The sequence below is a fragment of the Muntiacus reevesi genome, chromosome 1 (assembly GCF_963930625.1).
Source record: "Muntiacus reevesi chromosome 1, mMunRee1.1, whole genome shotgun sequence".
Lineage (NCBI taxonomy): Eukaryota > Metazoa > Chordata > Mammalia > Artiodactyla > Cervidae > Muntiacus > Muntiacus reevesi.
The window spans coordinates 46,761,121-46,776,727 of NC_089249.1; the positions used below are offsets into that span (position 1 = coordinate 46,761,121).

Here is a 15,607-nt window from a genome sequence, read left to right on the forward strand (position 1 = left end):
GAAAAGCTAAACAAACTCCAAACAAGGTAATGAAATCATTCTCAGAAAACATGACAATGTAAATGCTGAAATTCAGCAGTAAACAAAGAAAAAAAAATCTTAAGAACAGCCAGAGAAATTTGACACTTAATATACAAGGAACAAAAAGATAAGTATTATTTACTGACTTTTTGTTGGAGGCAATGAAAGTCAGATGACAATGTAAAAGCATATTTAAAGTATTGGGGTTGGGCATTTGTTACCCTAGAATTGAATCAGCTTTGAAAATACTTTTCAAAACTGAATGAAAATTAAAATGATTTCAGGTCAATGAAGGATGATAGACTTGGAGGCCACCAGACACACACTACACAAAACTGCCTCAGAAAGTTCTTCAAGCTAAAATGAGATGACAGCAGATGAAAACAGGGATCCTCTCAAAGCTGCAGAGACTGAGCTAAATGCTGATTCTCTATGAGAAGATTTAAGGCAAAATATTAGCAACAAACTATAAGATTCATAATAAATTTATAAGTAGAATGCATGACAATGATAGCACCAAAGATAAGAACAGGGAAGTGGAAGAAAACTATAGTGACTGACATTGCATGTTGTGACATAATATCATTTCAAGGTAGAATGCAATTAAAGATTGATAATTCAACATGGGCTTCCCCAATGGTTCAGTGGTGAACAATCCATCTGCCAACGCAGGAGATGCGGTTTCGATCCCAGGTCTAGGAGAATCCCACATACCACGGAGTAACTAAGCCGATGCATCACAACTAGTGAGCCTGTGCTCTAGAGCCCAGGGGCGGTGACTACTGAAGCTTGTGCACCCTAGAGCCTGTGCTCCAAAACAAGAGAGGCCACCGCAATGGGAACCTCGTTCCTGCAACTAGAGAGTAGTCTCTGATCTCCACAGCTAGAGAAAAACCCATGCATCAGTGAAGACCCAGCACAGCCAAAAATAAATAAAAATTATTTTAAAATTTAAAAAAATAATTCAACACTATTATCACCTAAAAATCTGATATGATTAATAAGCCAATAGAATTTTAAGATAAAATAATAAAATATACTCAAAGATTAAAATAGGAACAAAGATATAACAGATAGCAGGCAAGTACACTTAAACCCAATTATATCAATAATTACATTAAATGTAAATAATTTAAGTACTCCAAATAAACATCAAGGTGATAAGACCAGATAAAATAAGACAAAACAATATACTATCTATAAATATATGTGTGTTTAAATATAAACACAGAAACATATTAAAAAGGTAAAAAATTATATACTATGCAAACACAAATCAGAGAAAGCTGTATACAGCATCTGTATTAATATCATACAAAGTCAGACTATAAGACAAAGCATACATTCAGAGAAAAAGAAATATTTTATGGTAATAAAATACAAAAGAAATTATATACTATCAAAACTGGTGGCTTAAAAATAAAGTGAAGCTTAGAAGAAAATTTAGAACCTTGATGCTTCCTTGATGCCTACATTAGAATAAAAATAGAAACAGAAGAAAATGATGCAAGACCCAAGAATCTACAAAAGCAACAATAATCATAACTGAAAAACGAAAGTCACTCAGTCGTGTCTGACTCTTTGTGACCCCATGGTCTATACAATCCATGGAATTCTCCAGGCCAGAATACTGGAGTGGGTAGCCTTCATTTCTCCAGGGGATCTTCCCAACCCAAGGATCAAACCCAGGTGCTCCGCATTGCAGGCAGATTCTTTACCAGCTGAGCCACAAGGGAAGCCCAGGAAAACTGGAGTGGGTAGCCTATCCCTTCTCCAGGGGATCTTCCCAATCCAGGAATTAAACAGGGGTCTCCAGCACTGCAGGCAGACTCTAGCAACTGAGCTATCAGGGAAGATCATAACTGAAAAAGAGGAGTGAAAAGTGAGTACAGAAATCAATTAAGTAGAAAGCGAATACAAATCAAAAAAGTCAATAGGATCCATTAGTGATTCTCTTAAAAAGAACATTAACACTGATAATCTTCTAGCAAAACCAATTAAGAAAAAAGAGGGAACGCAAATTAACAACACCAGTAACAAAAGGAGGATTATCATAATAGATCTTCCCGACATCTAAACATAAGAGATATGAACCAGCGTTATTCTAATTTGAAAATTTTTTTGTAAAGTAGGCCTAGTCCTTGAAAACACATTACTTGTGAAACACAACTCACCGAAATCTGATATAAAAAAGAGAGCAAAATAAACTTACATTTGTTAAATATACAGAATCTGTATTATAAAAACTTTCCTCTAAGAAAACTGCAACCTCCTAGCACTTCCACAGAGCTCAGAAATGACTCCCACAACAGGATAAAGGAAGAGAGGGAGGGAAGGGATGAGGGCAGGAAGGAAGTGTAACACAGAGGCTGTGGTGAATGTAGGAGTTGGCCTGCATCTTTGCAACCCTCCCCTCCTGCAATCCTTGCATCTTCATCCCCTCACCAGTTTCCACTTCAGTACTGTAGTCCCTGGTGACTCAGAAGATAATCAAGACTCTGCCTGCAATGCAAGAGACCCAGGTTTGATCCCTGGGTGACAAAGATCCCCTGAAGAAGGAAATGGCAACCCACTCCAGTATTCTTGCCTGGAGAGTCCCATGGACAGAGGAGCTTGCTGGGCTACGGTCCATGGTGTCACAAAGAGTAGGACAGGACTGAAGCAGCTTAGCACACTTGCACTACAGTCCCACTCAATTTGTTTAGCCCCTCATTGAAGTCCCCTCCTTATTTCAAACAAGCTTCTTGACATTCTTCTCTGGTCATTATTTCCACTCTACATTTCTCCTAAACACAGAACTCCACTTCCAACAATCCACTACTAAGGCTGAAATTTCTCTTCCATACCTGACTCCTAAGATTAACCAGAAGAAACTTCAAGAGTTCAATTTTGATTAAGATAATGAAAAAACAAGCTATTCTAATCTTATCTCTACTACATAACCACCACTTTAACTTATCTTTGCGAAATTAAAACATGTCTGAAAATACAGAAATGACAGACCAGGGGGAGGAAACTAATGACAAAAAGAGAAATAAAAGGAACCTGGAACCATTCATAAAAATGTGAGCGCCTAAGTTAGAGCAATGGTAGTCAGTTTTAAGTGTATCTTAACAAGAATTAATATCAAGACATCAGTGTTCTTAGGGTGATAACATTGGGAGTTCTAATTTCACAAAAAGTTCAAACCTCACACACTCCATTTTCATTCAGATAGTGATTTATCAAAATATTGTAGAGACACCTGTAGTGTTTCCACAAATTTATCCGCAGTTGGAACCATGATTAGGACATTGTGACAATGAGAAAGGTTACTTGAGATGCCAGAAAACACGTTTGCTTAAAACAAAATCTTCTAATTAAAATTTAAAATTTAAACCTTGAAAATAATTATTTTTAATAAGAATAATAAAGAGACTGGAAGGAAACGTTTTGAAGAGATGAACAGATTTATGACATAAGTGCTGTAATGGTTTCACAAATGCATAATCAAGCAGTTTTGTATGTCAGTCATACCTCAATAAAGTACCTTTTGAAAAGGGAAAGAATTGTTTTCTTAAGGGCTTCAACTAGAATCATCAAAGATCTGCTGAAGGTGAGATTAGCAAAGATCACTTTTCCAATGATCTTCCTCAACATAAACACCCAAGAGCTGATTGGCTGTGACTGCTAAGGACCTACTGCAGATGTCCTCAGGGCTCCGTTGTCCCACGATCACATCAGATGGGGTGATTCTTGCCTAAGACCAGCTCCCTATGTGAGGGAATTCACTGTGATAACTGACAATATCTTCCTCCAGTCCAGCTTCTCTGGTGGGATTAATAACCTGGACACCCAATCAATAATTATGATAACAACTAGAAGCATCTCTGTCAAATGCTGTGATCACCCACTCACACCCTAGGTTCACTGCTGTCTTTACTGCATCCACCTTGGCACAGGTCAAACACATAGATAGCACTGAGCACTGCATAGGAGTCACTTCAGGTCCTCTTAGCTTCACTGCCTCTTATATGTGATGCACTTCAACTACTGTCTTGTAAACTTCAAGACTTCACTTTCCTGGTCCCTCAACATCCCTGCAAATGTGATATGAGCTCCCCACTCAGTTGATCAGGTGCACCAGTGTGATGAGACTGTTTCCTGCCACAAGTTCCACTTCTGGCTTCCTCTGACTGTGACCAAGGGACATTTAAATGCACCAGGGAAATCCCCTCACACCTTTTCCTTGTGTAACTAACTGCACCCTGACCCCCCATATGGTCACTTGTCCATGTGTCTTAACATGCCCTTTTGGGTCACCATTGCTTGGTTGAGCCTATTCTATTGGCACATCCCCCACATACTGACCTGATGGAGTGTGGTGACTCTGAGTTTTAGGACCTATGAGTACGATAAACCTTGTTGCCTACAACTCTTCTGTGTCCACCACCCTGTACCATGTAGCCACACCCTACTGACCATTATATCAAAGAATACAGAACAATTACCATGATAAGACTATGTCACAGAGGTCAAACACAACAGCTGTATCTGTATGAAACTTTTGACCTGACTTCTCTACCTTCTGTGACAGACCTTTCACTGAAGCATGTTCTAAAGGCTATAATCCATAATCTCGAGTCATTCTGGTGATAAGACAGAGGCTTGTCCTGCTAGAGCTTCCTTGCCAGATCAGACAGCACTTACCTGAGCAGATCACTCCAGCATCCCAGTCATGGGAATAGCTATCATTACGATAGTCTCTAATATCAGAATGCCTACAGTCACTGACAGTTGACTCTGTCCCTTCACATAAAGTATACGAAAGCCAAATGGGGCCAAGTCCTGGCCCAAAATAAGCCCATCCAGGAAAAGAAATGGCAACTCCACACTCCAGCTGTCTGCACACTACAGATGCATCCTTCATGCTCCAGTAGTCATCATCCACTGTGCCCCATTCTCCTTGGTGCTTCACTTCCACTCTCCCCTCACAGCGGTGGGCTCCATCTTTCAGCCTCAGCTCCAGATCTGCAAGAGAGAACAGACACAGGACACAGGAGAGATTTTAGGAGACTTGCAGTGATATAAATATTTAAAACCTTAGCTCTCTGAGGAGCAAAAAAGTGCATGGGATATAGTATTTCTTGACCTCTGTGGTATAAACATTCCCACCATGGCCATCTCGAAGCTCCCAATGTGCCATCACTGAACCTGGAGCAGGAAGGGAGGCACAGGTATTTCTCACGAGCCTGTAAAACCAGCTCCAGGGACACCACCGAGGACAGGCCTTCAGAGACTCTGGATGCTGCCCTCCCTGTAGATGTGCCCAAGGCTACTAGGGCCCAGCTTCCCCATCTCAGGTACTGCTCACGGCCCGGGATCCAGGGAGGAATCCTCCCTCTTTTTCCCTGTCCATAGGGAGCATCTCATCCAGCTTAGGAACAGAGGGCTGAGGTAACAGGTTCTACAGTGTCCTGATTATTCCTGCCGCCTGGTGTTCGTGTCCTTGTGTAATCCACACTCAAATGTACCTAGTAACATGCATCTAACAAATGGAATTTGACAAAAGTGATAAGGTGTCACTTTAGCGATTAAGTTTTAAGACGACTCTGGTTTCTGCATTAAAAAGGAGTTCATTTGCAAGAACATTATAGACGGAGACATGACTAGTGCTCAGCAACATTTAAAATTCTCTTTTTATGAGCATGTGGAAACAGTAATACTTCCTTGCCTATTTGAAGTTAAGGATAACCATGTGATCTGGCTCATTCAACAATGTGGTAGAACAAATGATGTCACTTCCACAGAGCAACACTAAAGAGCCAATATGTTTTTCTACCACAGCAAATCCTGCAGCCTAATATTGCAGTGGTAGTATAATATAATGGTGGAGAATTCAACAACCTGAGTGCTTGAAGAATTATGATAGCAGAAGTCCTGCCAAAGTGAACAGAACATGTTATATAAGGATACATTTTGTTTTTTTACTACACCATACCTAGCTTACTTTTACTAAAATGGGAAATAACAGCAGAAAATTGACAGAAAGAAAAATACTAAGATAGAGACTAGGTGTATAAAACTGAGAAACATCTATACTAACATCTAAAACCCCAAGAACAAAAAGAGATGTCAGGGTAGAGTAGACTTAAGTGTTAGATTTACTGAAAGAAACAAATTGCCAATCTAAAATTCTACACTCAAAACCATTCTCTCAAAGAGTAAAGACCTCAAATGTACTGTTACCAAAATGCTGATTTAGGAGACAGTAGCCTCCATCCTCTTAAAAAAGACCAAACTTAGACTGCGATCAGTAACAAAAACAGCTCCAAAAAGATCTGGAGTACCCTAAGAAGATTGACCACGCCAAGATGCTGTCATTTTGGAGGCATCATTACATCCTCCAAACCAGAATCACTCGGTGTCAAGGGTGCCAGGAGAGTTCCTCTCACCAGGAGGGTAAGAGCAGGTTGAGTAAACAGTATCCCTAGCCTTTGGGGCACCATATGAAAGTCCTGCTTCAGGTTCACTTCCCACAGACCTGCAAAGCTGAGCCAGTCTTATAAGGATGGCTAGGCAAAAGAAAGAAGAGCAAAGCACCAATAGCAACCACATGGCAGGAGCAATCACAGTTCACAGTGACCCGCTCTGCAGACAGATGCAGCAGATTTTACCCCTGAAAGAATTAATAACAAGCACAGATGATGGTTTTCCAGTAGTCATGTATGGATGTGAGAGTTGGACCATAAAGAAGGCTGAGCCCTGAAGAGTTGATGCTTTCGATCTTTGGTGCTTGAGAAGACTCTTGAGAGTTCTTTGGACAGCAAGGAGATCAAACCAGTCAATCCTAAAGGTAATCAACCCTGAATATTTATTGAAAGGACTGATGCTGTAGCTGAAGCTCCAATACTTTGGCCACCTGATGCAAAGAGCTGACTCATTGGGAAAGACCCTGATGCTGGGAAAGACTGAAGGAAAAGGAGAAGAGCAGCACAGGATGAGATGGTTAGATAGCATCACGAGCTCAGTGGACATGAATTTGAGCAATGAGCCATTGTTGGTCTTGGCCTTTGCTGCCTTCCTAGGCCTTCCCACAACATGAGCATCTGCAACCATCATCTCCCCCACAGAGGCACCTGCAACAGGCCCCCAAAGCCAAGAGTGTGCACACCATTGGCTCTGGCCACCACCACTGCTGGTCATGATCCCTAGGCTTTAGAACCAGAGGCACTGCTGAGGGCACCAACTACCATTCCAGTGACAGCAGACCCCCTGCAACACTTGCCAAACACCACACAGTTGTCAATGCTGTGGACGTCAGCAGCCTGAGCCAAACAGCCTCATGTTCTCCCAGACCCAGTGCCACCTTATGCCTCTGCACTTGGCACCCTGCAGTACATTCCAGTGTGCCCCTACCCAGAGATGAAAGGCTTTCTCTACTGAAATCAGGACTTAGTGTCTGGCAGAGGTGACAGCTTTTTTAAATGTGCAGACATCTACAAGAGAATAAGACATCAAGGAGAATCAGGGAAACAAAATCCCACCAGAGGAATACAGTAAACCTCCTGTAACCAGTTCAAATTAATGGAGATCCAAGAATTGCCTGACAAAGAATTCAAAATAATACTTCAAAAGATGCTCAGAGAGTTACAAGAGAATTCAAATATTTATTGACACCAGGAAAATAATACAAATAAAATAAGAGCAATAAAGACATACAAAATTAAGGGGAAAAAAAGCCAACCAGGTATTTTGAAGCTGAATAATAAATGAATGGGCTTCCCAGGTGGTGCTAGTGGTAAAGAACCCATCTGCCAGTGCAGGAGATGTAAGAGACTCAGGTCCGATCCGTGGGTCTGGAAGATTCCCTGGAGGAGTACATAGCAACCCACTCCAGTATTCTTGCCTGGTGAATCCCATGGACAGAAGACCCTGGTGGGTTACAGTCCATGGGGTCACAAAGAGTCACACGTGATGGAGGCAATTTAGCATGAACATAAGACAATGAGTAAACTGAAGAATTCAGTATAGAGATTTAACAACAAACTTGACCAAGGAAAAGAAAAAAAAAAAGAAGTTAGAAGAAAAATCAGTTGAAAGTATCCAATTAGAGGAACAAAAAGAGAATGAAAGGAATATAGAAAGCAGTGGGAACTGTGTATACCATAAAGAGAAACAATGTATTGAATGGAGTCACAGGAGAAGTGAAGGAGAAAAGAAATAATGGCTGAGGACTTCCCTGGTGGTGAAGTGGATAAGAATACGCCTGCTAATGCAGGGGACATGAGTTCAATCCCTGATCCAGGAAGATTCTACATGCCGCAGAGCAACTAAGCTGGTGTGCCTCAACTACTGAAACCTGTGCACCTAGAGTCTGTGCTCCACACCAAGAGAAGCCACCACAGTGAGAAGTCTGTGCACTGCAGCGAGGAGAAGCCCCTGCTTACCGCAACTAGAGAAAACCCGCATGCAGCAAGGAGACCTAGCAAAGAAAGAAAGACAGGCTGAGAATTTCCCAAACCTGGGGGAAAATCTGGATATCTAAGTTCTAAGCTAATAAGTAACCCCAAAATTTCAATCCAAAACAACCTTCTCCAAGAGGCACAGCGTAAACTGTCTGAATGCAAAGACAGAGAATTTAAAAAAGTCTAAGGAGAAGAAAAGAATTCTGTCACCCAAGAAGACTCCCCTAAGCAGATCAGCGGATTTGTCCAAAGAAACCTTGCAGACCATGACAGAAGGATTGAAGACATACTCCACTCTCACTCAGGGGGAAGCAGCTCCCAGGGAGGGGCAGGAAAGGGCACGAGAGAGAGAGCTCCCTACAGAGTCACAGCAGCTCCTGGGAGGGAAAAGGACCGTCCCAGGCCCCCAGCACATCAGGAAATGAGTCACAGGGACCAGGGCAGGGACTTAGGAATTATACACCTGAGGCTATGAATCAGCTGATCTCTACAGACAAGAGGTCCTCTCTCCTGGATGCAGGCTTCTCTGCTCCATAATGGACACCTGGTGGGAACAGGCGAGGCCGGCAGGCAGAGCGTCTCATAGAGCCCAGTGCTGGGCAGACCCGGCAACAAGCCGGGGAGCCGGGGGGATGGGCAAGAGGAGCCAGAGAGAGGCAGGCAGGTGCACCATTATTTCTGATCCAGTTACAAGGAGCGGCCAGGACACCCAGCGCTCTGAGACCCTGTGTGCTTCACAGACCAGCGGACTCAGTCCCTGCTCAGCGGCCCCGTTCATCTCACAGAGACAGGATCCATCCCCCTTACACACACACACACACACACACAGCCTCACACACTCCCACACATACATGTTCTCACACAAATACACACACCCTCACACGCTACTCAAACACTCCTCACACACCCTCACTCACCCTCACATAGTCCACACACACACACTCTTCACACCCTCACACAAACAAATACATAAACTCCTCACACACACATATACCCTCACACGCTCCTCACACACCTTCATACACCACTCAGGCACTCCTCACATACTCCACACACACACACATATTTTCACACAAATACACACATCCTCACACGCTACTCAAACACTCCTCACACACCCTCATTCACCCTCACATACTCCTCACACACCCTCATACACCACTCAGACACTCCTCACATACTCCCCCCCCACACACTCTTCACACCCTCACACACACAAATACATAAACTCCTCACACACACATACACCCTCACACACTCCTCACACACACACACACTCCTCATACCCTCACACACACACAACCTCACACACTCCTCACCTGCACACACACACACACACACAAGCACAGAGCCTACAGGAGCACAGACACAGGAAATACGGGGATCTAAAGGCAGTGCTCACACACCAGGCATGTGGAGCATGTGGGAACAGCCCAGAGTCCAAGCTGAGGTCAGTCACTGGAATTTGCACACACTGGGAGTCACCGGGACGCCTAGAAGCTCCCTGAGAACAAGGGAGACAGAGAGGGGAGTCAGGTTGACCCACCTCGGTCCAGATCAAACCTCACTGCTCTGTAAAATCTGCCTCTATGACCAATGGACTCCCCACAGGAAAGGGACCAGTATTCACAGTCGGAGTGCTTTGATTTTGGACAAAAACACTAAGACTGCGGCTCCACAGCTCCATACCCTTTCCCTTTATTAAGGTCTCCACAACCTGGTGTGGACCCAGGAGAGAGGGGCAGCTCTTACCTTGACCACCCACCACTGTGCCGAGGAGGAGGACACAGAGTCTCTGGAGGGAGAGGTGTTGGCTTAGAGCCATCCTGACTTCACGTCCTCAAGGTCACAGTCCCAGCTGCAGGATCAGCCTGTGAGGAGGCGTCAGGGTGCCAACCGGGGTCTATATAGGCCGTCCCCTACATCCTCCCTCCTGAGAGCCAATAGCGACACCTTTCACCATTTCAGGCACTATCGGAGGCTGCATCTGCCACTTTCTGAAGCTCAAACACCAATGAGCTTCTGTAGCTTCAACATCTCCTTATATGAGCAACACGGTCCTTTGACCTCCTGCTCCCGTGGTCCTGACTGCCAGACCCCATGACCGGGGCTGGTGTAGAAAACTATGAGTACCTTTTTTTCCTCCGATCACCCTGGTCGATCCCCAAGAACTGTGAGATCTCGCAGGGTCAAGTTGTGGAATCGATTGGCCTATGAAGAATAACTTTAGTGGAATCAAATATAGATCTTCCCAGTACTGACCTCAGGCCGGAAGCAGAGTACTATAAGAAGGCTTGAAAGAATACATATTGGGCCAGAAGAAAATGAGGACAGGAGTTGCAGGAATTCACAGGTGACCACGGAGAGGGTGAGGTGGAAACCATTAAGTTGAGGGGTTGAGACTGCAGGTCTTTCTTCTCTTCTCAGAATGATCTGGACACTGGGTCCTGGAGAAGGTGTATTTATGCTCAGTTGTGTCCTAGTCTTTGTGACCCCTGGGCTGTAACCCTCCAGGCTCCTCTGTCCATAGGCTTTCCCAAGCAAGAATACTAGGGTGGGTTGCCATTTCCTTCTCGAGGTGTTCTTCTCGACCCAGGGATCAAGCCCACATCTCCTGTGTCTCCTGCATTGACAGGCGGGTTCTTTATTGCTGAACCACCTGGGAAGCCCTTATAAGGGATTTTCAGACATGCTAAATCCCTTTCTGTTTATTGCATTTCATTTTATGTGAAATACCCCTTTCAGCTAGTCAACAAATGATGTTTCAGGAGAGAAAGAGATTGCTGTTACAGGAAACAAAGAGAAAATAGTAGTCATTATTCAACCCTAGCTCTCCAAAATAGGAGTGGGGATCCCTTGAAGAAAATATGTAGCTTAGAAAGATTGACATTTTCTAAACTTCACATTTTGCCCCTTTGCATATAGAACATTTTGTTTGATAGGATTCAGAACACACATGCTTTATAAGCCATAAATAAAGATGCAAAATATTATTTAAGGGAACTGCCCCCAGACAGAGGGACAAACAGAAAGTATTCCACTGCACAATGGCTGCAGACAAGGGGCAAAGAAGAGGCAAATGAAGCAGAAAAGAGGGTTCATTCATTCTAAGTTAAAGAGGAAAGTTAGTGGCAAGAATGGAAGCCAGGTGGATTGAGGGCACAGAGCCAAGCAGAAGGGTGATGCCCAGTGTGGCCATTGCTGCCTTGTTGTGTTCCACTGATCAGAGAAGCTCCCGATGCTCTCCAGGAAGTAGACGAGGGATGAGTGTAGAGACAGAAGGGCAGTAATGCTGCAAGACAGAGCTCCCCCATCGAAATTCAAGGTCGCTAACATACTGCCCTCACTCCTCATACTCCCTCGGGCTAAAGATTCCCATGATGCACCTTGTGGTCCACAAAAACCCACCCTGAAGCCCACTCACCCTGACTCTCATCATTTCGGCACAAACGGGGGAAGGAAGCATCTGTGACACACACGCCTCAGAGTCCCCACCAGAGCCCAGAGACGGCTTCACACCCTCCCCCACCCACACCTGAAGGTCTCAGTGAAGCCAACAGCTGTGGACCACGTTACAGCCCTGTCACATCCCCCACTGGAAGGACGCCTCATCCCGGTCAGCAGACACAGCTTCTCTGTCATGCCATGCCCATCCTTGCTACTTGAGACTCAGGCAAATGAAAAGGGAGAAAAGTCAATTGAACACATGCTTTTCTCCCTCTAAATATGTTAATATTAACCTGTTATTTTATAACACTTACTTTTCCTGTGTTCCTCTGACTTCCAAGCCCCCATCTGTACATGAATCCCCATCTCCTTCTGGATGCTTAACACAGTAGTGATAATAGCTGATTATAAATGTCAGAACCAGAGTATAAACTCAAGCACTGGAGTAGGAACAGGATCTGCTCAGTCACTAGAGTCGATGTTCTATTCCCCCTGGGACCCAGAGTCATCATTCCTTACCCAGTTATGGACTCCACTCCACAACATCACCAGAAACCACCAGACAAACACCTAGAATACAGGATGTGCTTCCTGGAGTCCAGTCATTCCTCCTAAGGATGACACAGGGATGCATTCAGTGAACCAGGTACACATGGTCTCACCTTAGGATTGAGATCTCGCAGGTAACATCCTGTTAGGGACTCCATATCCTGTTATAAGGATAGAGTGGGCTGGAAGGAGGGGCTAACCCAGGGTTGGCAGGCTGTGCCCAGGCAGCATCCTCTACCCCAGAGCTGGGGATGCAAGGTCAGCATGGACCAACTTACCCTCTTATGAAGGTTCTTCTTCTCTGACACATAAGGAAATCTCAGTGTCCAATCTCATCCAAGATTTGAAGGAGGAAAGCTTTAGGTAGGACACTAACCCAGCTATGTCAACAATGAACTTCAGGGGTCAGGAGGACAGGCTCAGGAGCCAGCCACATACCATGACTGAGAGCTCAGCCACATACCATGCGTGTGCCCTTGAACAGGATCCTTACGCTCTCTGTGCAGTGGCTTTGTCTATAAATGAAGGGTTGTGTTTGTTTATAGATGACAGTTTTGGTTAGAATTAAATGAGTTGGCCTTAGTAAGAGAAATAATCACTAGTTAATAGTAGTACATCATAGTGGTGGAGAAGCAATATTAGGGCTCCTCTCTCCATTCCATCCCAGGAATCCCAGGACTCTAGAACGGGAACTCAATTCTGTTACCTGGAGCCTTGATTGGAACTGCCAAAACTCTCCCAGAACTACATGCTGTGATGGTGACTGGGGTCAGACTTGTGTCTTCCACACATCACCCCTTCTCTCTGTGCCCCAGAGGGAGGGTCTACTGCTCATGACCCTTGACCTTACCAACTGGGAACTTCATGAATTAAGTTGTTTACTTGCTAATTTTACTTTATAAATGGACTTGGTAAAGGTTCTGTGTCTAATTCACCCCCTTATCCAGAGTGCCTGCTAATTAAAAATCCTAAATGATGTCTATTGTAAACCTGAATGAATGAATGTCAGCCAGGTATTTTGCACAAATCATTTCAATCCAAAGAAATCTTTTGAGATATAATTTAACTTGATATTTGGACTTAACAGCACAATGCAAGTTGTGTCAATACTTGTAATGATATTTCAATATGATTAAATGGTATAAGCTATGTATGGTTCACTTCTACACTTCTCTGCAATGAATGCAATCAGTTGAAACAAGTCTAGCCCCATTCTAAGAGCAGTGCTGAGAGAGCCAGCTCCAAACATGTATAAATGCTGCATCTTTGCGTATCCAAAGATAAAGAAGACAGAGCTCAGCACACTGACAGGTGAACACCATGAAGCCTCCTCTTCAGGTCCCAATCAGATATGGCCAAGAGGTCCGGATGTTTATATACTTATCATTTGGCATATTTTCAACTCAAACCACAAACTGTAACAGGAAGAAATTTTGTTACAAAAAAATTTAATTTAACAGCTTCTGTATTGAATCAGAAATGCAGAAGTAAAGACCAGGAAGAATCCTTTTCTTTAATGTAGACAGTTTATTTCATCTTATGGATTGTAAAGCAACACAGTATGTAGCATTATTATTCCCAAATCACCATGAAAATATGGAGGATTCAGAGGGTAAGTAATCTCTTTGCTAGAAAAGTAAATAATTAAATACCCTTGGTAGACAGACATTTTCAGGACCAATCAGAGTGACTAATATACAAAATCGGTTCAGTTCAGTCACTCAGTCATGTTCAACTCTTGGCAACCCCATGAACCGCAGCACACCAGGCCTCCCGGTCCATCACCAGCTCCCGGAGTCCACCCAAACACATGTCCATTGAGTCAATGATACCATCCAACCATCTCATCCTCTGTCGTCCTCTTCTCCTCCTGCCCTCAATCTTTCCCAACATCAGGGTCTTTTCCAATGAGTCAGCTCTTCGCATCAGATGGCCAAAGTATTGGAGTTTCAGCCTCACCATCAGTCCTTCCAATGAACACCCAGGACTGATCTCCTTTAGAATGGACTGGTTGGATTTCCTTGTAGTCCAAGGGACTCTCAAGAGTCTTCTCCAATACCACAGTTCAAAGGCATCAATTCTTAGGTGCTCAGCTTTCTTTATAGTCCAACTCTCAAATGAATACATGACCACTAGATATATGTGTATATGCAAAAAATATACAAAATATTTTTGAATTAAAAAATAAGTATACAACTTTAAAAGGAAACAAGTGACTTGTTATACCAGAGTGTTGGAGACCCACCTCACAATCTGTGTTCCTTGTATGGATGAGACCAAGTTGGTAAAGAATGCTTTACCAAAGATCACTTCATCACAAGGATATGCGATGAGCTTGGACATGAGCTGGTCATGAGCTGCCTGAGGTCCAGCACATCATCTCTCTTCAGCCATTTACAGTCTAAAACCAGCAACATCTAACAGAGAATGTGGCACTGAACTGGACTCATTCATTCCTCCATAGTGCAGCATCAGATACCTAGAGACCAGAGCAATCAAAGCTACTAAATCAAAGATAAGCAGATTCTAAGTGGAGAGCATGCAGACCAAGGACCCTTTCCCACTGTGCTTGGAAAGTAAGAAACCCTCTCACCCCAGGCACCATCTGTAGAAGGAGAGACAAGAAGATACCTCCTTGAATAGATGAAAACCAGTCTCAGCAGCGAGCTTCAACTAGACAAGGTAATTATTACCATAAACCCAAGCTAACTTGGGGGACAAATTTTAAATGGGAGAGTCTGTCATTTTGAGTTGGAGACTTTGTGTTAACTTTGTGGAACTTTCAATCCATGCAAATACCCCTTGCTACTGCCCAAGATGAAATCAGTTATAAAAATAGCAAATATTACATTTATGCATATTTGAATTCTAGAGGACACATTTTAAAGCCCACTACAGAAAGAAAATATCTATATATTTCTTTGTATTTAAAAGCACAGAGTTGTCATCTCTGTGAACTCTTTCTAATTCCTCCAGGTCAAAACTACTGCTGTGTCCCTTCAATCTGTAAAAATGAAAACTTTCTTATTGTCTCTAAAGAAGGGGCTTCTTGAGAGCAAGTATTGTGTCTTATTCTTCAATGCTTCTATAAGCTCAAGTAAAGACACATAGAGAGAGCTTAACAAACATTGGATAAGAAATGA

At 43.4% G+C, this 15,607-nt stretch overlaps 1 protein-coding gene across 1 annotated transcript in view; it reads right to left on the reverse strand.

The window, feature by feature from the left end:
- The window catches only part of LOC136168460 (uncharacterized), a 219,253-nt gene extending 208,960 nt beyond the window's left edge, over nt 1-10,293 (reverse strand). The window contains 2 exon segments of the mRNA XM_065935978.1: nt 4,711-5,031; nt 10,221-10,293. Of these exon segments, the coding sequence (XP_065792050.1) occupies nt 4,711-5,031; nt 10,221-10,293 (394 nt within the window).
- Between the last annotated feature and the right edge of the window lie 5,314 nt (nt 10,294-15,607).